Raw genomic sequence first — 26,924 nt, forward strand, 5'->3', positions numbered from 1 at the left:
TCTACAGCTAAGCAAAAATATAAATAAATAAAACAACAACAACAAAAGGCACTCTCAAACGACCGATAAAGAAATTCTGCCTGGTGAACATATCAATAAGTCACACTTACACCAGCATATTGGACAGGAGCATTCATTATACTGTGATTTGCCTTTATTATAGACAGTTTATAGTCATAAAGGGCTTGCTAGAAGGTCCTCCATAGCAAATAGATGCTTTCACCTTTAACAGACTCCAGTAAGCCCCAGGAGTAAGCATGTGTGCATTTTGCTTTCAAATTTCACAATGCCTATCCAGATGACATTTATTTTTAAGGAATCTCTTCAGTCACTATTTTACAGCTCACTTGTACTCCACTACCAAGTGAAGTGTCAGTCATTGTCCATGCAATTCTGATTAGGCTAAGTCAAAGAAAATATCTGGGGAGGGAATATCAGGCTTTGTATTAAAAAATAGTCCACTGGAAATAATAATAAAGCATTTCTAGGTCTTCCAATTCCGTGAGTCACTGGATGAGTCCAAAACACCTGGCTGGGTTCCAAAATAAATTTAAATAGCTGTTTAAATTTTCAGACGTCTTATTAAGGTATTAATAATATTTTAATATTTTATATGAAAAAAACTATCCTTCAAAGTACACGTTTCAATTTCAAGAAAAATCCATATGTCACTAAAGCCTAAGTCATTGGGCTTTCAGGCAGCAGGGGAAAAAGTGACAAGCTGGGGAGGCAAAATTTTAATTTAAGCTCAGGCAGGAGTCCCCCTGGTCCGCCCACCAGTCTGCCACGCCAGCCCTTCCCAACACTTGTGCGTCCTACCTTTCACGACTGGCACCAGTGAAAATTGATCTAGCACTCGGATCCCGATCAACCCCAACTCAGACTTCAGTGCTGGATCCCACAAGGCAGGGACAGGGGCACCTCAACGACAAGAGGGTAGGGTCAGGCAGGTACAGGCAGATCCTCTTTCATTCCAGTTTCTCCAGTGGCTGCCACTGACCCAGCTGACCTGGTGATGGGGAGAGGGTCTGCCTCTTCCTGGCGCAGATGCTGCCTTCGAGTGCTGAGACTTGTGGGTGGTGTTTGTAGCCTACCACTGTGAAAAGGAAAGGCAGCGAATAAAAGTTATAAAGCAGTGAAGGATTAGATGAAGAATTAAATACAAAAACACTGAAACATCAAGCTGGATGCCTAGTCCTTAGAGGTTAGTGCTAAGAACAGAAACAAGTTTATTAGCTGGTGCAATGCGGTCCTCAAAGATGCCAGTTGCAGTTTTCTGTCCTTCGTAGATTGATATGCAGAGGGAAAAACAAAGGATTGCCTTTACTGTTGTTTCACATGAGGAAAAACATTTTTCCAGCTGTTTCAAAGGTGTGCCTTTTAGCATCTTGGGTTTTATGAAGGCCTGAAAAACACTTCTCTCCCCTCCAAAATTAGGCTACCTTTTTCTGCTTAGGTTTACATAAAACAATAAAGCCTTGCCTTCTCTGAGAAACTGAGATTCCCACAATCCCCCTCCCTCCCCTCTTCCCACTCCCTAAAAAAATATAACTGAGTAACTGAGCAGGAGCCCCTGACAAGCATTTTGGGGGAAGCTGCAATACCACACTGCCCCAAGAAGTCTTGCTGCACTCCAGTGCTCTAGTTTTCCCCTTAGTTCTGTGGCAAAAGTAGGAAAAATTAAAGGCCATGATGTGCAGAGTGTGCAAGGGTAATTGGCAACTACTGGTGGCTTTACTCTGCCATCTTATTTTTTAGGTTCAACACACTTTGAACATCAGTGATTCCTCATTTTGGGCACCAGAAATGAAGTTGGGAAAAACCACATGTTACTTTTGAAAATCATCACCAAAATACAGGAAGATTAGAAAATAAAATCAAGAAAGAAAGAAAAAACTTTTAAAAAGAGCTTCAGGATTTCCTTTTTTAATAGAACACAAACATCAAAGAAGGCGTGGATACATTTCTCTCTTTTATAAGTTATAAAAAAAAAAAAGATATACACACATGTCAGAAGTATAAACCTTATGTTTTCACAGGCCGATCACAAAAATAAAAAATAAAAATAAGTTTTTGATGCTCCTTTCTGTGATTTTCTTAAAGTCAGGTGCCAAGAGCAGAATTCATGACTCCAAATTGCATGTGCGAGTGTTGTTGCAGGGATCAGCAGTGGGATCCAACAGCAGGGCATACAAGAACCAGCACAATGCACATTCGATAAGGGGATGAATTAATTAGGTGGCCACTATTGACAAGAAGAACATATCTCCAACTTGGCCTGTCTCCTAGAAATAGGCTTATTTGTGAAATTCATTTCCAGAGCCTGCAGTCTCCTCTTGTGCTTGCAGACAAGCTCTGCATTTAGGTAGAGAAAGCTGCCTCGCTCGTGTGGTCAGGCAGGAGTTGGAAGGGAAAGCCAGGGCTGTCTCTGTGCCAGAGCTGTTGGCCAGAGCTTCAGGACCAAGGTGCAGGCCCAAATCCCTGCTCATCCTGGGTAGATTCAAGCCAGCACTTCCTCAGAGAGTCTCCTGGCTGCAGGAGGGAGGTCACCAGCCCTCTTGCCAGATAAGAAAGGGCCACCATGCCTCCTGATAGGCAGTAGTGCTGGGTGAGTGTGGGGAAGTCCAAGGGGAGATACTCTGTGGTCCAAGGTGCAGGCTGATCTTCTCTTCGGGGAGCATGGTGCATGGGACAGTGCAACTGGGTGGCCCCATTTCTCTGCCTTGCCACCTGCTTGGGCTGGGTTTTACACAGAATGTGCTGGAACATTGGCAGAGGGGATCCCTATCACATGTGTATGTCCCCTGCGGATTCAGACATGTGGGAACATCCCAGGCATGCCTCCAGAACATCTATCCTATCAGTCCCCACAAGACGTAGGCACGGGACCCCTGGGCCTGTAACTCTCGGGTGGCCTCAGTGGAGGATGGGTGCGTAGAAGTTCACTCAAGCTGAGATGGTGGTGTCTTTGGGCACAGGCAGTGATGCATCTTCAGGCACTCGTGATGTATATCTGCCTTGCAGGAGCTGCAGTCCCAGAGGTAGACCAGATCTTATGTGATGCCTGATAAAAAGTAAATGACTTCCTAACAATACAAAAAGCCTGTAAAAAAAAATGCACATGCAAATAGACTCAAATACTTGAAATTCAAATTCCAGTAGTATATTCCGTGTTCATTCCTATGTTATTATTACTAAAATCATTTTCTTGTTTTGTTCAGAAATCATAAAGACTCCTGCTTGGTTTTAAGTTGTTGCACGATATAAAATTAATTCCAAAGGGGTGGATTTTTATTGTATATGTCCTGGATTTAAGTTTTCAGTTATTTTTCGTAAATACATTTTACATCTAACTACCTCAGCTGCCTTTTGTTTTGTTTTGGCACATAAAAAGTCATGCACTTTCTATATTTGGGGATTTGGGGGGGAGGAGTTCTTTCCATTTTGAATAACCAGGTTTAAAGCCATGTTGATCAATTTATAGAGGAGAACAACTTAACGAGACATAATTATTGACAGTTGCAGAACATACATTTTATTTTTAGGTTCTGTTGGGGTATAGTTTAATGAAAAACACCATAAGCTGCTTATTAATTTGCCTTAAAAAATGTGTGCTCTTTCCTATTCAAGTTGTGTTAATTAACTCTTATCTTGTACACAATTTATGTGACAACAACTAACGTAACAGTTGGCAGATAAACAGCAAATTGAACAGAATGGACCAATAGTTTCTCAGTTCTCTGTTGTAAACTGTTGCATTATACACTGATTGTGCTAAAATAATTGTTACTGTGCTTATACTCCTTAGTCGCCGTTGCGGAAATGAAGTTATGGAAGATCACATCTGTGTTTATGGAGCAGTGTAGATATCCCCCCAGTACAAGCACAGTGACTTGAGGTGAATGATAATCATTGCTGAACTTGTGCTTTGACTTGTAAACATTGTAAAAATGTATTTGGTATTTTATTTGAAATGAAGAATCAAAATAGTTATTAAAAAAATCTTCCTGTAAATATATATATTCTGATTCCATGTATACAAACATTCCTTTAGAGTTCAGATTGTGAAGAGTGTCTTTATTGGCTAGAGACCGCTGTCTCCCTGGCAGAGGTTACATGTGCTATAGTAAAGAACACAGTGTGTGAAGTATTTGATGTACTGCAGTACCATAGTTCTTTTGGTCTGTTAAGTAAGTTGCAATTTGTGATGAAATGAAGTTGAAAGTAGTGCTTCATACTAAAAAATTTCCTTGGTTACAACTTGATTTTTCTTGTAAAACTTAAAAGGAAAACTTGAAAATTTTATATATTTGGATTTTGTAGATTTTTTTTATTTTATTGCAACACAAGGTACCAAAATCATTAAATAAAGTACACTGTGGTCATTTTACCATGGCTCTAGAGTCTTTCTTAAAACTCTTCTACCATGGTGGGTCAGCGAATGATGCCATCTTTTGAGCTTCTGACATTATCAAACAAGAGCAAAGCTGGCCCTGCTTTGACTACGTGTTGGGCCAGATGATCTCCAGAGACCTTTCTCGCCATTAATTATTCTATGATATGAGCCACACTGTCACAGGAGCACTATCCCTAAGCACAGGAGTGGTGCGACAATCTTACTGGTGTTGTCACAGCAGGGAGCTTGAGGAACCACCAGACACCCCAATGGCCACCTCACCCAGAGCAGGGTGCTCCAGCCACTGAGGTCAGGGCCCTGAATGGTGTTTCGAAGGAAGACCTCCCAAAAAGCTGCCCTTGCCCAGCGAGCAGGCCAGCGGGCCCTCCCTGCTCCTTGGCCCTCAGGGCCTAAGTGCTCTCCAGCATGGGGCCAGACTCCCTGACTAATCCCTGGGGGTCCTCAGCACCGTGGAGAGAGAAGCAAGAGGAGCCTGACCCTGTTGCTGGACAGTGGGGGTGCTCCCTAGGCGAGGGGAAGAGTTCTGGACTCTGCTCTTGGGGTTCTTGAAACATTTCAACCACAATGAATACAGGAAGAGTGAACAGTGCAGAAAGCCAGGACAGAAACCCCTCCATTACTTGAGAAGGCCACTGCTCACAGAGAACAGGAGATGGTGCTCTGTTGCTTTTATTCTCCTTTCAGACTCCTGAAAGCATCGCTATTTACTGTGCAGTGAGCCCGATAGGGTGATGGGCAAGGGAGAGGTGGGCCTTGGGCCTCACCCAGCCTTGTCCTTAGCATGGTAATTGGGAAAACACCAGAGAAGAAGCAACTTCCTTGATCTTCCTGTGTTCAAACCCCCTAGGGTTGAGGAGGGTTTAGTTTCTTCTACTCCTGCCTCCTGCACAAGTGCTTTAATTACTAGATTATTACACAAGTTGTTCTGACTTTGCCTGCACTACCAATGGTCTTAACAGTCCTCTTGGACTTCTTTGCCACATTCGGGTGTGCAATGTCACCCCAGGCAGCACCTGGAGTTTGTGCAACAAAGGACAGCACCCAAATCTCTCAGCCTTTCTGCCCCTTAGCCATGCTCCCACTCCTTAGATGCTTCTTCTTGGCCTCTCTTAGGTGACCAAGAAAGGGAGACCTGGGAAAAACAACCCATCAAACAGCAACTAATAATTAGCGTGAGTTCAAAGAGAGGAAACATATATATATATAAATATATATGTTGAGTAACTGAATTTGACAGACAGCACATGGTGATTACATGTGACTGATGGATTATTCAAGGTTTTGTTTTTCACATATATCTTGTAGCTTGGCAAAGTGCAACAGGGAAGCAGCAGCCCAGCAACACAAATGGTAACTGTCCTACTGTCACAGGAGTCCTAGATCCTCTGTCCCTGTAACTCTGTGACTCCCCACCAAAGAAACCAGTAGAATCCAGAACGAAAGAAACTCATAAAAAATTTCTTAACTAATCATGTGAACCAGGGGGCAGAAGACATCAAAACCACAGTCTTGAGCACTGTAAAGTCATTTGATGACACCCCATAAGTATACAATTCATGAGGTGAAAAAGCATTAAGTGGGTGGGTAGCTGCCATGGTGTGGGACTAGTTACCTTGGGGTAAAAGGGATTTACTTGACATGTTTCTAGGCAAACTATTAACCTCTCAGGCAAAAGTCTCCTCCAGAATGTTTTAAATGTAGACTTTCCACATGAGAGAAGCAAAGCAAATTCTTTCTGAGCTAAGCAAAGATAGCAGACATTTTAAATAGATTCTTAACAAAGGAAAGAAACAGAGAAAAAATTGCAAGTTGCTTGAACGGTGCTTATTCAGAACAGTTGTCACCTCTCCTGCCTTAGAAGAGGAGAGAAATGGCTATGGTTCCTGTAGAAAAACATGCTCAAACAAACAAACAAACAAACAAACAAAACACTAAATATAGGGACTTGATAACAAAAAAAAAAATGCCTAGGCAAAATTATCCAAGAATGTTTTTTTCTCCTACTTTACTTAGCTCATATGAGCAGTATTAACTGCTCATAAAGTACCCAGAGACCTATGTGTATGGGAAGGAGCTGTGCCTTCCTACCACCGCAATGGGAATCTTGGAAAGCCCAACAAGAGATGGAAAGTTCTCCTGTATACTGCACAGCGACAAAATGCATTTATTCAATGACTTCTGTGCTATATACTTGAGGCAGGAAAGTACTTACACTGTATAATATTTTTGCTGTGGGAGTACTTCAGACCCAGGGTCAAGCACAGAACCAAAAGTGCACTTGATGTAAAGACTGGTTGGAAACCTGCTGTCTGGCATGTTTTGGGGCTAGTGAGCTCTAACGTACACTACACTCTTAAGTAGGTTGTTCACACAGTAATACCTACTTAAACTAGTTTACATTAATGTTATTCTTTTGTGCTCACCAGTGCTTCTTTTCACTGTGAAAGGGGGAAGAGAACTCAATTTACTGACAAAAACATAGCTCCAGAGCATGTAGAGCCAGACAGACCAGACAGGCATCTTTTACCTGTGTGCCATTGCATTCATCTTGCACACTGGACCATGCATATCGTAGACTTCATGTTTGTTCGTAAGCAGTAGGCTTTTCCAAGATAGAAAGATTTCTCATTCACAGGCTACACACAAAACTAAAGACAAAGCGATGCTCGTACTTAGTGGGTCTTCCAATAACCAAGCCATTTATTTTCAGTTGGGTTCTTGTTAAGTGCTGTGAGCATAAACTGTACTGCCATGAGCACATCAATAAGCGTGGGAAGTGTTTCCCACTGCTGTGTGAATGCCACAGGCACTCACAGGACTGGCATTATTAACCAAGTAGACCAGATTAGAGAGGGTAAGATCAATGATAATGTCCCAAAGTATGGAGGGAGAAGCCTAAGTACTTTAGCTTTATAAATAAATTGAAATTGAGCTAATGGATTATTACGGCTCCTGCAGTTCATCTCCAAACTATCTCATAGTTTTAAGCAAGTTAATCTTGTATTGACCTTAAATTTCCTGTGTCTGTAAAGTTCATAGGAGTCCCAATTTGGAATTTGATCAACTCCATTGTTGGAAGCAGAAATCAATAAAAAAGGGGAAAGTCGTCTGAGCACTGGCTTGGTGCCAGAAGCATCTGCCTTTACTGCAGGTTGTCTCTGTCTGTCTCCAGCTTAGTCCATTATTGAGTCTCTCGTCTTGCACAGTGCTCTGCAGGGATGCTTGTTTCCACCTGGAATCAGCAACAAAAAAGGTCACTGGGCAGTGATGTCTGTCTGCAGGAAAGAAGGTTTAGCTGGAGCTTACCCTGGCGTTATGGAGGGTGGTCAGGGCCTGCAGTTCTGGTCCTCTCAGATGGGACCCAGCAATGCTCAGTAGCTCTGAAAAATGTGGCCATTGTTTTTCAAACTGAGTATCCAAAGCGTCTCAATGTACAGTGGCATTAGAAGATGCTTTTGGAGAAATAAGCTTTGACTCCTGCACCCACCAGCTGCATTTTCTTGATGAGACAACTCGCGTCTCCCTGTAAAAGAAGACGTTGTCATGAATAATGAGCTAATTTTGAAACATGCTCTGAAGCAAATTCTACCAAGTAAGTAATTGTGCTGTTCCCCCGATATCTGTGCACCATTCTAGCTTTGTCTTGGCTGCCTAGATTACAGACAGTGTTAATTTTCTCACTCTGCTACTCAACAGCAAACTAGCTATTTCACAACTTGTACTTAAGTGAGGGTTATAGGGAACATCTGGAGGATCCCCTTAGATGGATCAGGCAGCATTATGCAATTCACCCTGTCCTTATTGCATTGTTTGTTCTTAACAATCTTTTTTGTAACTTTTCCAAGGGTCTCCCTTTAAGGCTTTCTCTTTTTTGTTTGTTCATTCATTTATTTTAAAGGCCTGTTTGTCTCCGGTATTTGCTTTTTTGTGTGTTTTTCTTTGGGGATTTGCTTTTGCCTGGGGCTGCTTGCCATCTGTAGTGTCTATGTTTCAAACACTGTCACCTTCCCATGATGATTCAGATTCCAGTGGGCTGTGCCAGTGCAGCAGTGCGAGAGGTTACGTTGTACCTTGTGGTACTTCATCAGAGGTCTCATGTCCTCAGGTGTGTCCTACCAATGTCCTGATAAAGGCAGGAAACTTAATCCCCAGAACAACTTCTCTGACTGGTTAGAGTAGTGTCACCTTTTGCCTCCGGTTTCTTCCCAGGATCCATTGTGCTGACTTGCAATTTCTTTGACTTTTATGTGTCACTTAACTTCGCCCATATTTTCAAATCTAAAAAACAAACAAACAAAAATAAAATTAGAAATGAGGACTCTCTGCTGGCCCATAATGGGCTAGAACACTCACTATTCCTGTAGAGGCATTTTAAGCCTCCAAAGGAACGTAAATAATTGCTGTGTGCTTAAACGCCGTTATAGCCTAAAGCGTATAGCATACCTTAAGGGTAACCCTTAATCAACATCTCAAAATATCATACCCATGTGAGCAGCATACTCAGTGCAGGCTTTTATGAGTTTGTAAAGGAAAAATGATGTTGAAGTTTAAGTTAAGTCTTACGGTATAAAGGAGGAAATGGGCTGTTTTGTCTCCAGTGAGAAGCCCTGGTGCCCATGCAGGGGTCACAGCTCTCGGGGAGAGGGAGCTCTGCCCCAACCAACAGCTGGCAGGAGAGTGTTGGCGATTAAGAAGAAACATGCCTTACAGTCATATCTTTCTAAAGCATGAGCTGCTGTGTGTGACTTGTAGCTAATAATTAATCAAGTTTCAGATGAGCTTTTGCTTTAATATCTGATCCACCTGATCTTTAAAGTTATAACTATCCAACGCTATTCTATTTGTGTATTGGTAGTAGATTTTTATATTTGGACACATCACCTTATCCCAAATTGTTACTCTGTGATAGCAAGGTATGAGGCTGGATGATGCTTTCCCCCAGATTTCAGTGAAAATGTCTTCTTCAACACCCTACTGGGACAGGATTTCATTAAAGTGACATATTAATTTAGCATGGAAAATAATTCTTCCCTGTAGAGCATCTCTGTGAGGCTTTTTTACAGAAAGAATTACAAAACAAAACTTGTCTTCAGTTTCCCTGTACAGATTGCTAGGATAAGACTGCTGCATGGTGTGTGTGTGTCTTATCTGTTACAGAACCCCATGGAATTGCAAAAGGGCAAGTCTTCTTGCCAGAATTTTTACCCATTATCTGAAGCAGTCCTCACCAGTGTGTGCCTTGGTTTACATGGCAATATAGACAGATGATCTGATCTGCTCTGGTGTGGCACATCCCCTCCGAGCTGTGGCTGAGAAGTCACTGCACGCTATTTCCAATCAGTTATGGCATTTCGCTGGTAGTGCAAACAAGTGGTACACTAGAAACCTCATTTTTAACTTCTTTTAAAATTGTTTTAAATACAGATCTCACAAAACCTTTTACTTAATTAACTTTTCTTGCATAGATAATTCATTTCACCAGCATACTATGCCACAGGATGCTTCTTCCTGTGCATAGAGATAATATGCTCTGTTTCTATTTCTGCCTGAAGCAGAATTAAAGTAGGAAGGGAAGCGTTTGGTAGCACTTTTATCCTTTGGAGTACTTTTTCTTGTGTGTACCATGCAACATATTTTGAGATCACAGCTCCCACATTTCCTAAAGGAAGAGGAAGAAAAAACAGGGCAGCCTTAGAGAAAAACAAAAAATCTTGGAAGAACATAAAAGCCTTGTGTTCATTACAGTTTGCCTTGAAGAATTTATCTGACGTTTCTCTGAAAGTTGAGTTATCAGAAGCAATAATTTGCTCTGCATTATCTACTACCTCGATTCAAAAGAAGTTCTGAAGAGGTGTCATTTGAATTCACACAGGAAGCCAGATCTCTTAATAGATGATCTACTTCTTATTAAGGCATCTGGTGCAGTGGGAAGAAAGCAGAGCAGCTTCTGGTCTCAAGATCTTTTTGCTATTTCTCTTACAAACGCCTCGAGTTATAGGACAAATATGCAAAGACAGAGCCTAGAGATGAAGGTGTAAGTGTCCAGATCAGACCATACAAAAGGAGAAGCAGCGAGGAGACACAGCTGGACAGGCGTAGCAGGGAGGCTGAGAAATGGAGCTGGGCACCGTCAGCTGCTGCCTACCCCTGGACAGGCAGTGTGCTGTGTCCTGGCACTTCCCAGGTCCTGCATGTCCAGTTTTTAAGCAGCAGCTGCAAAGAGGGCTCTTTGGTGCTGGCGTTTTCAGTCCACATCAGGCTGCGTGAATAGCTTTCCTCCCGCGTGCCAGTTTGCATCGCCGCTGTTTTACCTGCTATGCAGCCCTGACCTGAGCTCTTCCTGCATGCTGCCAGGACGTGAACATAGGATTTGGTATTAAAGCCCAAAGCTCAGCTGAAGTATTCAGCTCTGCTTCAGCAGTGTGGTTTCCCACCCGTGCCAAGGCAGCAATGCTTTTAAATTCTCATGACCTCATTGTTTCTGACATTAGAAATGCTGGCTGCAAACTTTCAGCCAGTATGCCTGGGGGAGGAGAGGGAAGAAAAAAACAGCCAAAATGTTTGCAAATCATCCCGTTTTACACTGTAAACTTCCCCATGCAAAGATCCCTCCATTGTTTGCCCTTGGATGCCTGAAAAAGTGATGCAATGTTGTGTTTTTCCACACTAGGAGTTATTGCTTCTGTATTTGCAAGTGTGAAAGAAGCACCCAAGGGGCAAAGGACATTGAGGATCAGGCATATAAAACAAGTTTTCCTTTCATCTTAAAAAGGGGGCACAACTGCACTATCTGAGCATCACTGAGCCATCTTGCATTTTGACAGTTTTTCAAAATTAAGAAAACCTGCCTTGCTAAATATTAATCCATTTCTGTGCTGGGGACAGCAGAAATTGGTGAGGGGCAGCACTGCTCACTGAGCTAAGAGGCAAAACGGATGTGAGGGGGGGAAAAAAAAAGAAAAAAGAAAAAAAAGAAAATAACTCAGGAGGATAGGAGGATCAAGAGTTTCCATTTTTGATGTGTTCTTGTAATGTCAGTGGATTCTTGCGAGAAACTGGCCTTCAGGTTTTTCTGCTGAAATAAAAGGTGAATCCAGCACACGCACAGAACCATAAAGGGGTCCCAGGAAAAGAAACTTGGCTCACCAGCATATGAATTACATGGAGCCAGTCGTATTTTCTCCATTTGATTTATTTATTTCAGAGAGCTGCCATCACCTGCTGAACATCTTCAGTTTGACTTTGCCCCACCCCAGCGACGGCATTTACATTGGGATGAATCACCTCCACCTTCCAATGCATCCTACCAATGCTCAGCCAAATACCTTTTCTTCTCCCCAGTTGCAAAATAGTTGCTGTTCCCAGTAATTTAATGTTAAATCTGACTGAATTTGATGGAAGCACATTCTCATTCTGTCCCAAAAAACTGACACTACAGACTCATGCGTTTTCCTTCTTCGTGTCTCCTTTGCCATCTCTTGCTTGGCACCTCCCTGGAAAGCATGAGTGACTGGTGAAACAGGACAGCTTGCCAAGGAAATAAAACTCCTTTGAAGGACAACCTTGACAAAAGAGTATCAGTTTTTCAAGAGATCCCCCCTCTCTGGGTGAAATTCCATCAGGAGCCAACAGTCCCTTATGCCTGAGTGTCTGTTTCCCTCATTGTTGAGCCTGCTGTTCCTCTGTATGAACCTGCCGTTCCTCTGTACGTTACTTTGGTGCTCAGGAAGACCATTATTGCAAATATTTGTACTTTGGGACCTGGGCATTTCAGGCTTTGTCCTGATGTGAGCATGCTGCTAACATGGATGCTGTCCATTTTAGACACTGGAAATGGGGCCCAAATCCTCAGAGGTGCAACCTCCCAGCTGATGAAAACATCCCTAAAGACTTAGTTCCTACACTTACAGTAATGTGCCTGATAATCCAGGAACCATTATTTGCTTGCTGTCATGGTATGGCCCATGTTTTGCTGTTTGAAGAGATGGTCTGTTAAAAATTAACACATCTACAGAAACTACTTAGTCCACAAGCTAATAAAAAATGATTAAGCAAAATAATGACAAAGCAAGCAGGAAAGATATCATCTTGACATTCTCAAAAGTAGCAGGCGGATTGAATAATAATGGTCTGCTATTTGTCTTGCAACAGTAGCTAAAGTAGGTCCCACGTTCCTGTTTATACAGATGAAACAGGGAATCACGCGTGCACACACACACATACATACGCTGCTGCCTAAGTAATAAGATTAGATAGTATCTGGTCCTGTAGCCATTAATAGTCAGAAGATGTTAAGAGGTAAGAAACTGAAAAAAAAGACTGATTAATGCACTGCATTGGCTATTTTCTGTCTGCCTTTTTCAGCCAACTCTATTCACATTACCCTTCTCAGTGCTTTTCTGGGCACTGGTGGGTGCTTAGCCACCTACATGCTGAGCTCCGCTTACCTTTGTGCAGACAGCAGCAAAATCAATCTTCCAATTTTAAATGTTTGCCAAACTGTACATCCACTGTGCCATGAGGAAAGCACTGAAAAACTAAATAATGAGGCACCGTGCATGGAGCAACCAAAGCGAGATGAAACTGGTGTGTTCAGCCTAACTTAGGTCCACGTGCAGCCCAGATGCTCCACCAGAAGGGCTGAATAATTTACGTAGTATAAGAGCATCTGTCAGTTCATCTATCAAAGCTGCTGTGCAGAAGCCTTATTACCTCCCAGAAGTGGTGTTTGTGGATGCTGTATGTATGACAGAAGATACCAGAGGCTCTTTATATAACGCTTTTTCACTTGTCAGAACAGCAGCTTTCCCTTGTAAGGTTTGCTCTGTACGGGGATCTTAAAGGTGGTGGGGGGATGTGCACAAACAAAGACCAGAATTTAACTAAATTATCTCCTCAGCTGTAATTTCTAGTATCTGTTCAGCTGTACCTGAGCCAGCCCTGGGCCAAGCAAGATACTTGAGCATGGGGTGGCCAGGCCTTCTCCTGAGGCTGCTCCTTCCAAAATCCCCCCTGCCACGGCTCAACTCAGATGGCAAGTTCAGTCTTGAAAATAACGCCAGATCTGCTATGTTTCTGTGCCAGCAGAAGGTTTTTGCAAGGAGAAAAAGGGGCCAGGCTGCTTTATTTCTCTAAATGTGACTCAAGATTATCCAGAATTAGGATTCCAAAGCCAGTTTGGGGTTTGGGTGTGCTTGTTTCATTTGTAGGCCTTGTTTCATATTTCTCATTCACAGCCTTTAGAGATTGAGCCAAGTTGCAGGAAACCTTTTCCCTCAAGCCTGTTCTCACAAAGCAAGTTCAACATGCCAAAAACTCTGTCTGGAATGTGGAAATCTACAGGAAAAAAAAATCAACCACACAAGCCTTCAGCTGCTATGCCAGTTGGTTAAGAAGGGACAGGGCACTGTTAAAGTCTTGGTGGATCCACGATGAAAGTAATTTTCATACCATAAGGTATGAAATCTGACCATTAAAGACGTGTCTGGAGAACTGGCAGCTCCATCACAGCAGCTCGAATAGGAGTTCAGAAGCATTTCTAGGTGTCTTTGGTGGACTCCAAAGAGATCAAAAAGAGAACTAACAAATACCCATTGGGCTCCATACTTCTCTTCCTGCCTACGTAGTAACTGAAGAAGCACTGGAACTGCTCTGGGCACAGCACAGACCCAGCTGTACAAAACCACTACTGGGAAAAAAAAAAAAAAAAAAAGAAGAGTAAAAACCAGTCTGGGATACATGAAGATCAGGTATATCTGCAGCAGGAATCACCCCAATTCACCTGCTACATATTCCCTGTAAAGATGGCATGAAATTAGGAATTCCTGACCACCCTGATGTTTAGTAAATTGTTTCTTGTTAAAAGGAACTAGGTAAAAATAGTTTAGTTTCTTGCCTTGCAACTTTAATGCTTTTTAATATATGTTTTTAAACTTAAGATTTTCTCTATTTTATTAGAACTTTGGCATCTCTTGTTTCCAGAGCATGCAATGAAATTAGCTAGCAAACAGAAGCCAAACTTAATTTGAAGAACTATGCTGCACTTTCTGCAGTTATAGTAAGCTGTATGGACAGTCTTGCTGTCAGACTCCTTTTAGCTGATTTGGTTTACTGTGTGTTAGGTAGAAGTACTCAAAAGAAATTTAAAGTGGTCTTGCTCACATGTGGTGGTTGTAACACAAGGCCTGGTAGAGTAGGTTCGTTTCTATAACAGCTGACTCAATTTCCTAGTGGGGAGAGAAGTATTGCACCTACTTCATATGTGCATAAGTAAGCTTTTTTGTTTAAGAAAAATTCTCCCTCCAGTTCATTACACTTTTTTAAGCAATTTTTTGACACGGAGAGATCACTATAACAATTAATGTTTCAGGAGGCAACATCTGATATTATCACTCAATGTATGTAGTGACCAAAAGCCAAGATATTGATAGTCTGTTATTAACAGTCTGTGCAAAACAAAATTATTTAAGGAAAGCAAACAAGCAAATACTGTGAATAACCCATGAGGAGAAGAATAATTCGCTTTGAGACCACCATCCATTTTGGCTAGTCCTGAATGTTAAATATATATTTATATATATATATATATATACATATAATATATTATATTAATTATATATAATTATATATAATTGTTATTATATATTATATTATATAATTATTATATATATATATTTATATATATATATATATTTAAAAGGGCATTAGCATCATTGGTCTGTATTGTCAAAGACCTTTGTAGAAATGAGATGAATAGAACTAAGAAAATAAGTGGCATCATATAGTCTCATGAAGTTTCAGCAGAAATGTTTAGGAGCATTATCTTTCTTAATATACATCTTCCGTGCTATTACGCTCATGCAGCGGTTCTAAACACATTTACTTTTGGCACCCTGTTGGTACGACAGGGTTAATAGGGATTAAGCACTGCAGAGCTAACAAGTTAAGTGTCACCGTAACTGTATCTTTCTCTTCAGAGTAACAAGATGAAGCAACATAATGGTATACTTGTGCAGCAAACCCAGTGCAAGATGAATCGCACAATTGTGTTGACAATGCTGATTAACTGCTCTAGCTTGCATTTCAGTGATTAATTTCATATGAAAGCATCCTAATAATAGATGGCCAGGCTGAGCTCTGCCGTTACACAACAGGACAGTAAATTGGCCAGTAGGAGGTTTGTTATCTTGCTGAGAGATAATGACAAATACCTATCAGTACAGCAGTCACTCTATTCCTACTTCCAAACAACCTAAAAATGCACATCCTGGTTATGCTGTTTGCACGGAGAAATCTGGAAAGTCTTCAGCATATCCAAAGGCTAATCATGTAATCAGTGGTCTAGTCTAATGCTGTGAAATTTTCCTTTAAGTACTTCTGCCTAACACGCAGTAAACCAAATCAGCTAAAAGTAGTTTGTAATCCTGTTTGTGTAAGTCTCCAGATCTGTCCCCCCCTCCTTCTCAATGAGATTGGGTGTGCAAATGATTATCTACCCTACTTGCACAAATAAATCCTATTAGTCAGTATTTATGACTTATTTCTTATTGTGGAATCTTAAATGTAATCTTGGTGGTATTGCAGTGCCTCTTAAGGCCTCCTACTATATTGATTACAACTATTAAAACTCAGACCTTGTTCCTTATGGGATTTTTGTCCTGTTTTCCACTGTTGCCTCAATTACTTTCCCTTTAATTCATTCCTTTTTGGTCTTTGATCCTTCCACCCCTTATTCAAGCACTAGGCAGGAAGAACTTTTCAAGGGTATTACGTACATAAAGGTTCAGCAGGACAGGCCATGTATAATTTCATTTAGTTTAAACACAACAAAACCTCAGAAACCTGTTCCAACTGTCAATTTTATTTGAAAGGTGTCTTCTATACAATTTTATATATAGAAATAAATATGAAAGGCCTATACAAGTACAAACACTTAAAGAGTTGCAATACTGCCCTTCATTTTTCATACTCATCTTTCAATACTTCAAGGGACAAAATTTGCATCAAATATCCCACATTTAGCAAAATAAATTTTACAGAATCTCAGATCACAAAAGGTCTGTTCAAGCCTACTGGAAACTTTTAAACCGAGTTTTCTTTTACATACAGACAACCTCAACACTCAATTACATTCAGCTGCCTTTGACAATTTCACAACACCGACTGATTTACATTTTCCTCAAGATAGATATCAAAAACAAAAGTCATACCTATGTCGCACTCCAACGTGACACCTTGGCATTATCAGTTTTAATGATACACTGTTTGAACACAATATTTTTGAAATACATTCTGATAAATTTAAAGGACAATCTTGCCTTCAAATAAAAACTTTGATACTTTTTAAAACTTCAGAATGGGCATTTGCTTTGGTGCAACATGATTCTTCATGGAGCTTTAAAAAAATTAATTCAGCACCACATAAAAGGCTTTTGATATAAAGCAACAACATTATAAAATAAGAAAGCTTTTTGGGTTTTTCAAACCATGATTTATCACTGTATGGGAAAGAGTCTATATTATTCTAATGTAGGGTATCCTCCAGATGCCGTTATGCAATCCCACTGATTTTCACAGTTTAAAAAGAGTATAAACCAAAGCACATACTTAATTGTTTGGGGTAATGGATATTTATTTGAATACAACTGCTCTTTTAAAAATTTGGGGGTTGTCTTCTTTACTTTAAGGAAAAAAAAAAGAGTCAAAAAAGGTCAAAACCCAACACTATTGAAAGGAGACCACATAATATAAAGAAAAACTCTTTTACCCTTTCTTAGGGAATTTGTCCTCATTCCAAAACAAATTAGTATCTGAGAACTCTTTAAAGAGCTGTAGATTAAACTTGCTGGCAATCAAAGGAAATATTTCAGATATTTCCTATTGGGATAATAGAAGTGTAGGCTTTAGTTCAGGGAAGAAAAAAAGTAACTTACTGTAAGTGCACAGAAGCCCAACCCTACAACTTCTTCCTGTTCATTCAATTGTTTTTACTTGAGGGAAGTACATAGAAAATCCCTCTCAACCCTGATTTAATAACTCACATAAAAACTATGTTTGAAGAATATGGAGGTTTAACAGTTTAAATGTATACTATATATATATATGCATATATATATATACACACACACACCCTGTTTTTCAAAAGAACCATCACTTTTTAAAGGAGTGTTGTATTAATTTTTTCTTTCCTTTATTATAAATCTTTCTGGGCTTGTATTACTAAATAGTACCCTCATTTCCATTTCTTAAAGTTTAAGTGCTTGGTTCATTCATTTGAAGGAGAATTTGCACATTCAGAATCACTGTGAAGTATACAGGACAACACTGTACTTGAGGGTAAATATCCATTAAGGCTCAGCTTGGAATAGCAGCCATGCTGTCATGTTGTGATTCGCTCCACATCAGACTGGTTTCCGTAACAAACCTGCTTGGTTCACTGCAGTTCTTTTCTCTACTCTCTACTCATTGCTTTCTGAGCAAACCCAGTAAAACTGAACAGTTTTCACTGCAGGTTTTACAGGCACAGCTAGAGGTTCTGCAGGCCACAGAAGGTTAACTGCTACTGTCAGCAATAGGTTTGTCAGCAGCATGAAAGCAATAACCTAGAGAAAGTTTTAATAAGTGTTGTAGAGTTAATCTGGCCTATAAAACTTATTTGCTGTGATGATGATTAAGACAGTAAGACCCTAGCTCTCCTGGGTCTAACATCCAGATTAAAGCAGCAACCATAGGTGACACGGGAAAAAAAAAAAAAAGGAAAAAAAGAAAGATGAGACTATGAACAGAAATACTTTAAGTGTCATTTTTGCATAAACACTTTCAACATAGGAATGCATTTATCAAAAGTTAAATCATTTGTAATGGGGCAAACAAAGTTTGGGCTCCTCAGCCCAATATTGGACAAGGGAAAGAGCAAAGGAAAGTGTCTTATATCTTAGAATATACAGCAATATCATTAGGACAGTATTTAAAAAAACTATGATTAGAAGAACGAGTAAGTCATATTTATGACTTTAAGAATATTGTAACTAAATAGTAGCTTACTCAGAAGACCTTAGTCTTCTTTCTGTCGCGTTTGAAATCGTTCCATTAAAGCCCTACATATATTTCCTGGTATTTTCTGATGTTTTTCTATTAGGGCCTGGAGTGCTGCTTTTGTCTGTAAGGAAAGAGAAAAGGGTTGGGTCAAATTAAGTCATCTTTATATTGTTCACACACGAACACCATTTCTAGGCTCTTTTTCATCCTTTCAAATACTGGAGAACTCTTGCAAGTACAAAATACTATTTTTTCCATTATTAAGCCCACATGATTTGGCTGTGGGATCACTACCAAGAAACAAACCAGCAAGCTAGTATCTTTCATCTGTGTTAGCTGTGTTCACAAGCTCTATTAGTGATACGCAATAGTAAAATGGTGATGGAGTAAGCTAGCAGAGACCTAGATCTATAAAGCATGTCAGTACCTGTATACTGTACTGCAACTCAAACTTCTGTCTATGCCCAGGTTTGCATCAGTAACACTTGGTATGCAAGAATTTTGCTTCTACACAGGATCAGAAGCAGCACTGGAAACACAATTGTGACCCATCTAAGTATATTTGGCTTTTACAAAATAATTATCCCTGCATCCAAGTCCCCTAAAGGAACTGGTCCAGCAAAGCATGCTTAGATCAAACCTAAATAACTGCATATGACCACATTATTCGCTTGCACGCAAAAATGTAGCAGGCCCAGAAGTTAATAACAGCCATTCTATTATATAATACCTGTATTGGGAACATTGAAAAGCAGTAATACACAAAAGCTATGGTGAAGACACACAGCAACTTTCCTGTTCTGTCTACAGAAGCACAGACTCTTAAACTCTTAAGGCATGAGACAGAACAGAGACCTGTTGCTTTTGCAGACCATGGGTCAACAAGGGGAAGAGATTCTTGGTACAAGCTCTCACTGTTCCTGTGAAGTAAGTGATCAATTGCTAAGTCCTGGGAGCAGGTCCCTGTCCATGTCCTAAATGTCCTTACAGGAGTAAAGCTTCTATTAAGCTCACTTTTTTTTTTTTTTGCTATACATAATGGGAAAACGAATACCATACCATAGTCTGAAACATGAGATGAAGCACATTAAAATCACTGTGGGATTCTAGGGGATTCATATTCCATGGGCTCTATCTAGTAGAATGCACCCTTAAGGCAGAAGGAAGCGAGGGTGTGTACAAATATAAGATTCCAAAGCATGGCTGAAAGTCACTTAAACACACCCATTTGCTTCTGCAAACCAACAGTGCTGAGGCTCTGTCAGACTGAACCCCCAGAAGAAGCACTCAGTTTGCCATAAACAGGGCATAAGACAATGCAGATAAACATTTCAAGAAGTCATTTTGCAGTGATCTAATGAGAGGATAAGCAGGTGATGACAGAAAACTGAACTGACACCTGCATTGTCAAAAACAAAGATCTTTCAGATGAAGTTTTTAGAACGCTAAACATGACCCCCTGTGAAGCTTTCAAAACGGCTGGTTCAGTGCCCTCAATCTGACTGCTTCACACACGTTTTATATCTGCGCTGTGAAATCTATTCATAAGTTGAATGAATATGAGAACCTGACAAGCTTCTCTACAAACCACCTAAATCTGAAGAAGGAAAACATTCAAAGAGTTAATTTCTGGGGTGAAAAGTTGGGGGAAATAGAAATGGAAACAGACTGTACAAAGCCATGAAATGATTCAGCTTTAGTTGTTCCATTGCATGGAATTTCAACAGTTTGTGACCTCAGATTTGCTGTATTTTAAAGGCTTCATTGGTAATTTTCTAAGTGATCAAGATCCAGAACGCTTTCCCTGGATGAAGCCCATGACTTTCTTTAGCAGCCCAGAGCAATCTTGTATGACTGAACTTCCTTAGGCCCCAAAGCAAGTTGTTTCTTGAAGCAAACAAAGAGTACAGTATTGACTTTAAAAGGCCTAGAACGTCTGCAAGGTGTAGCAATACACCCGCATTTAGGAGGGATATTTAGAGATAAGCAAGCACAAAATTTACCACGATTCCATCAACTTCTACAACTAGTTCTATGACAGGAATTGCTATCTTGACAAGAATATTCCAGTGTTTTCTACCAGATCAGTAAATATTTTAAATATATATATATGCAAATCTGTCTTACCTTAGCAGTCAGTTCCTCAGCAGTTATATTTGGATCATATGGAATGGGTTCTCCAACAAATGTACGAAGCTTGACTGGAAACCCACCGTACATAGGAACTACTGGCAATCTAATACGTTCATATAGTTTTCTAAGTATTTCTAATATTTAAAAAAAAAAACAGGTGGGGCGGAGAGAAGAGAGAGACACAGATTACTCCACAAGGTTGTTTTTTTCCCTCACCATGTTTTAAAACTGAAACTGGATTGTCAAGTAATCCAGCCCATGACCCAGATTCTCAAATGTGTCATCTCAAGCACTATTCCACCTTTCATTTTCCAAAATTTGCATTAACACTGACATAAGACTTGCTTCCAAACTCAATTTAGTGTGAAATATCCCCCCCAAAGAATAGCTGCAAAGATGAAAGCAGAGGAAGTTCTATAGCTGCCTCTGGAGAGTAAGGGAACATATGCAACAGGGGTTACCATTTAGCTAATTTTACAGGTTAGCATAAGAAACTGGTATTGGTAGAAGACTGTTCAGTTTAATCCCATTGAGGTCTAAAGGATCAGAAATAGTCTTATCTACCTAAAAGCCAGTCATGCTGAAATGCTGAATTGCTCTTTCAGACCACACACTGCTTCACTGCGGTGAAACAATACACAAAGAAGAAAACAACAAAAAAATTAAGTCAGCTGTAAGAGGACACTTCTTCCTCATGTCACTTCCTAAGCATCTGTCCCAAACGCAACTAGAACAGATTCCTCGCAAAATGAGTGCTAATATTCTCTTCTTCAATTTTAGACAAGAAATTTCTTTAACTTAGTGTTGGCATAAAAAAAACACCTTTAGTGACAGACACAAATTTTTCTGTACACAACTTATAAGAACAAAGAATACTCAAATACTATTCAAGCAAGAGCAATGTGTCCAGCAATGAAAAGAATTAAAATCGTCTAGCACCTCTGTTGTATTACACAAGTCACAATATTTTTCTGGCTTAAACAGTTTGGGAAGATTCTCTAGAACACAGTAACAATTAATTGCTATTTATTTTTGTAGAATCTGGAGAATGTGTGAATCACTCTGCACATCTACATTGGATGCCTGGGCTTTCTCCATGCAATATATAGCTTCTAATTAGAGGGGAAATGAAATAGAACTGTTTTGTCCTGCAGTCCTTTGATTAGGATGATGATGCCATATTTTAAAGAGAACATGCTGTACAGAGGAGACTGTTCAGGTCCTTTCTGCTAGCAGCAAGTTGAAGAACACAAAAAAAGGTGCAGGGGCAGTTAACAAGAGCAGATCAGCAGAGATATGATTATCCCAGAGGTGGACTCTTCAGACAAACACCCATCTATTAATGCACTGGAACTCCCAAAAACGAGGAAAGAGAGCAGGCAAAAGCAAGATTTTGTGAGAAACTACAGGTTTAGAGCTGCACAGTATACTAACTACGGATGAAATATATTACAAACCCTTTGAAGACAGAGGTCTAAGCATAGAGTATTAAGAGAATATTTAAAGATACTGTCAGCTGTAAACCCTTGCTTCTTAACAGACAGCAAAAGACCTAGAGTTGGTCTAGCAGACATTAGCTATTCGCCTTTTTCTGGCTACTTTTTCCTTTCTTCTACTTCTTTTTGTAAGCACATTATCATGTTGACAATAACTTAGGTGAGCCAATACCACATATAATGCTGATATTAAATCTAAATAAAAATCTCTGGATTCTGCTGGTGAGCAAACCTCAAGAAACAAGGCTATGTCAAATCTCAGATTTATATGGGGCTTATTTCTAGAGAGATGGGCTAAACACATATGGAAAAATAAACTACAAAAAGTATATATAAAATATCTTACTTATTTTTCCTAATGTCCTAATGCCTTCTCGAACATTTTGTGTAAACACAGGAATGATGGGCTAGGAGGGAAAAAAAATATTAAGAATTCAATGAAGATAACACTATCTAAAAGACTCCTACCTCACTTAAACCCAATGTGCAAATTAATTTCAGAAGTGTTTGTCATACAAGGACATACAGAGAGCAAAACAAGGATTCATTAAGTTCTTGTGTGACATTCTCCCATGAAGTTTCGGCCTGGACAATACTGCAAGGTTTCAAATACTGCAACGTTTCAGCAAGTCCGTTTTCTTAAAGCAGCACAGGTTTTTAGAACCTGTGAAGCATTTAAGCTGCCTCTTGTCTAGAAGTATTTGCACATTTGTGAATTAAGTGGTTAAACCTCTTCCCTAATTTATAGTTATGCTCAAAGAATTGACAGGACTGGGACCCTAAACTTGTCTGATTCAGCTCTACTGTGCTGATTGCATTGCTTCACACATGATGTGTCATATTCAGTACAGGTCCATGAGTCACTTCTGCTGATGAATATTTGGAATGGTGTTAATATTTTAAGCTTTTATTGCTGTTTTTGAACTTGCAAACAGCTGTCAAGATTTACAAGGACTGCGTGGGGAGGGACTTTCTACTACATGAAGATTTTTAACATCAATTTACAAACAAATTATCAAAAAGAGAACTCTAAGATTTTCACACATCCAGATTCTTTCAAACTTTTTTTTTAAAGCATGTAAATGAGTTAGTAAATTAAACTTTTCATACAGGTATCAAGTCGTTTAAAAAGTTGTTTTAAAAGTTTATAAATAATCCAGTGCAACAATAGAGAATAAGAAGTGCAGTTGCCTAAGACAAATGGTAATGCATTTCCTTATTCTAGAACCATCTTCTTTGGAACAGCTTGCTTTTGACACAGAAATAAGAGATTTCTGCATGTACCAAGTTGGTTTATATGGCAGTAACTCTGGCAAGCAAACTGCTGAGGAGAGACAATCTAAGGAAGCTGAAGGTCCCAGTACTGACATTCAGAAACATTTTTCTTTCCAAGAAGAATTATATTCATGATTAAGAGTGCCTCCAACACTATTTATATTCTTCTGAATCTCTCAGTTATTGGGCAGGAGCGTGGAATTGAAGCTGCAAGATCTTTGTGAGTGCACAAAGGAACTGAATATACATTCAATAAAATAGATATAAGCACTACAAGCATAGCTAAACCCCAAGTATGGCCTTTTGTATGCTATTACAGTGCATTAGTAAAATCTAATCTGTTGAAAATATCCTGTAAACTGTGTTATCTTCCTCCTGATAAAAGTGAAATATATTTAAAATTAGGTCTTAAAAGTATTCTAGTTTGGTATAAAATTCAGAGATTTAACTAGTCTCTCTTTGACAGTACCTACATATAAAACTCTTGGAGCGACAGTTTTAAATCAGGAATATACACACCTATACACATATGAATACATCTTTCAAGTACAAATAGAACGAGAGGGACTCTGAAAGGGTTATTAAAATAGATACAGTTCAAATGTATCATACACTTCTGTGCCTTTCACAGTCGGTCCCATATAAATAACCACCTGTCTACAAGGACCCCAGACAATGCTTAATATTTGACAGAACTGAAGAGAAATAGTTCACACCAAGGAGCGGCAGCTCTTGCTGCTGCTATATGCCCCAGACATCCCTTACTAGCATATAAATACCAATGCAGTATATAATGCCAGTGCTTCTAGTATGACTACAACAGCACAGGCAGGTCTGCTGAGTCACAGTGTACTTCAATGGTAGGAAAAAGAGAAATACTTTTGTTTTCCAGCCATTCAGATCCGTCACAACCCTGACCAGGTAGGTATAAAACAGCACAAGCTTACAAAGTAGAAACTATCCTGGATTTCATCTCTTATTCTTTTAAGCTCTGGATTTCCTGACCACACTATTCCCAGGTAGGTGACTCCAAAATCTTCTAACAAAAGGGACAAAAGTCTTGAAATTTAGTTAAAAAATCAAGTAGACTGTATTCATGACACTCAGCAACGTAACACCAAATACTTGATAATCAAAACAGCTTCCCCTGGAAGAAAGAACCAGTAAGTGAGCGTTTGTTTTGCTTTTCTTCTGCGAAAAGTCATACTTACCACTTTTGCATCAATGGCAACCTGAGCAAAGCCCTTTCGATTACCCCACATAATAACGTATGTTTCATCACTAAAAAGTGCTTCCCGAACTCCACCTGGAGAAATAATTAACAGATAGCCTTTCTTCAGAGTATTGACACATGCTTCTTTTGGTCCATGCAAAACTTCAAATGCGTCAACTAATATTTTAAAACCTGCAAAGTAAGATGATATCAATTCAGAACACATTAATTCATACTATCATTGTGCAGAAATTGCCAAGACAGAACACAATGGCTAAAATTTGTCTGCTAGCCTAAAACCCCAAAGATATTGCTAGAAGGATTGGTGCATTAAGTTCTGCTTGTAAATTTAAGTCTAAAAACTTGAAAATTTATGTTTTCCATTCCAGTAAAGGCACGTGCTATCTCACAATCAGGACGAAACTGGGAAAAAAAAAAGGCAAGAACTCTGTGGCATATTTCATATATCCCTTCAGAGTAGTTAAGTCTGCTCTGGGGCACTGTCTCCTTGCCCATGCTCTACTTTTCAAATAAAGTCCAATAAGAGAAAATTCCAGCAAACTGTTGTTTTGTTAACACACAGAGTAGTCCACGCACAAGGAGATGACAAATAGAACTTAGCATTCCCTGTGTTCCTGATCACTGCAGGGATTGAATCCTCGGGTCAGTTTGAGTACCCAGGTGGCTTTTCATCTGAAAATAACAGCAGCTCACCACAGAAGGATCTGGTGAGCCCGGACTGCGTATACACATCTTAGGTGAAGATTTTTCATTTAATAAAGTCTAAAACTGCAAAGTTACATAAACTCCTCATACGTTAAATGTGAAGTGTCATACTTACTCTGTTCTTCAATGAACAGCAGAACATCAAAAATGGCTTACGATCATCAAATGGACACACGTGCTCAATTTAGACAACTAATCTAATGTAAAAGAACAACTAGCAGGAAGCCAGTCATGTTCACTTACACCAATAATTTTTCAATTTATGTAGCATTTGTGAGTACTACATACTGAAACAGGAGCTTCAGATCACTGAGGAGCATGGGAGAGATTATTTCTTTCTTGAAGTTTCCCACTGAGCCAAACTTAACCCGATCAACTACAAACAAGGGCACAGAACTGATCTAGTCAAGTCTAACCCTCAATAACAGATCACCTTTTTTTTTTTTTTACCCTGCAAACGAAGATTTGTTAACACGAACAGGCATTTGTTTTGCATACACACACAAAAGAAGGTACAGCTAAGAAGACAAAGCTCTGTCCTTTTGTACACAGTGCATAAACTAAGGACTCTGGAAGGAGATCATGAGGCAGCATATCATCAGTTCATTCTTAGCTAAACTCCAATGAATCTTTGTAGGTGACATGAGTATAATTACTCCTGATTTCTACATACACACAATCAGAATCTATCCATGAGCATAACAGCAGAACACAAGCTCTGCTGTAGCTGTCTCACAGCTTGTTGTATCTGCTTTGTACCACATGCAACACTGGCAGGCTTCATCTAGTACCATTTGCACAGGTGACTCCTGAATTAGTTTTTCACATTTCATTTCTCTCAGGTGTTTTGATTCTGGGATTTTAAATAGCTTATTTTTAATTTTTACAAGGTTTTACATTCCCAAACTCATTAAAGCTCTTTGGAATGCACCTGGGGATGGGAAGCTGCTCATCTCGCAGCTCTTTTCTGTCAGTGAAATCAGGAGAGATACAAAACAGGCATAGCAAAGGTAGAATCACGCAGGAAGATGGACTCCAAGGAGCTGTGAAAATAGCTTTCCTTTCCACAGCAGACATGCAGGAGGAGCAGGGATAACACCATATGAGTCTGTCCATTTCATAGATCAGAAAAAAAAAAAACAACAAACAAACAGGAACAGAATATAGGCCATATTTTGTAGTAGGGAACAGTGGTGAGGTTTCAGGTCTCCACAAAGTTCCTCAGCCATATTTTCCCCCTTTGACTTTTACTGTAAACCTTATATTCTGAGCTGTATTTCATAGTCTAGTCAGCAAATCATACTTTACTGTTAATACCTCTACTCCAACAGCAGAAAGGAAGAACCTGGCAAGTCAGAGCAGCAGAAAGACAGGAATTAATCCAGTGGTCTGGGAGAAACAGCCAGGGTACTCTACACCCAAGGTAAGGGTCATCATAAGAAGCACTGGGGTAGTACCTGGCTATAGCATGACAACCACCAGGAATCTACTTTTTCCTCTTCAAACAATAAAAAATATCCTAAACGCAAAGCCAGAACATCAAGGTATGCCAATTTTTCCAAACACCAAGAAATCCAAAGTTGATTTTATTCAACAGTTCAACCTGGACTCTGCCCTTTGCCCTAGC

The 26,924-nt window shown here is 39.8% G+C and overlaps 1 protein-coding gene across 11 annotated transcripts in view; it reads right to left on the reverse strand.

Moving 5' to 3' along the window:
- Positions 1-893: 893 nt before the first annotated feature.
- LOC308190160 (DGAT1/2-independent enzyme synthesizing storage lipids-like) overlaps positions 894-26,924 on the reverse strand; it is a 36,457-nt gene continuing 10,426 nt past the window's right edge. For 2 of the 11 annotated variants that reach the window (XR_013946946.1, XR_013946948.1), the window contains 6 exons: positions 24,570-24,763; positions 22,430-22,490; positions 20,582-20,721; positions 18,461-18,575; positions 8,603-8,695; positions 1,914-7,940 (listed from right to left, as the gene is read on the reverse strand). Coding sequence is in view for 2 of the 11 variants with exons in the window: in XM_080581179.1 (XP_080437305.1) it covers positions 18,471-18,575; positions 20,582-20,721; positions 22,430-22,490; positions 24,570-24,763 (500 nt within the window). In the remaining 9 variants the exon portion in view is untranslated. Of the gene's footprint in view, positions 1,097-1,913; positions 7,941-8,421; positions 8,696-16,257; positions 18,576-20,581; positions 20,722-22,429; positions 22,491-24,569; positions 24,764-26,924 lie in introns of those variants that run through there. The other 9 variants (XR_013946947.1, XR_013946944.1, XR_013946945.1 and 6 more) reach the window with 9 other exon arrangements.

The sequence above is a fragment of the Anser brachyrhynchus genome, assembly GCF_964034855.1.
Source record: "Anser brachyrhynchus genome assembly, chromosome: 2".
In the NCBI taxonomy this organism is placed as follows: domain Eukaryota; kingdom Metazoa; phylum Chordata; class Aves; order Anseriformes; family Anatidae; genus Anser; species Anser brachyrhynchus.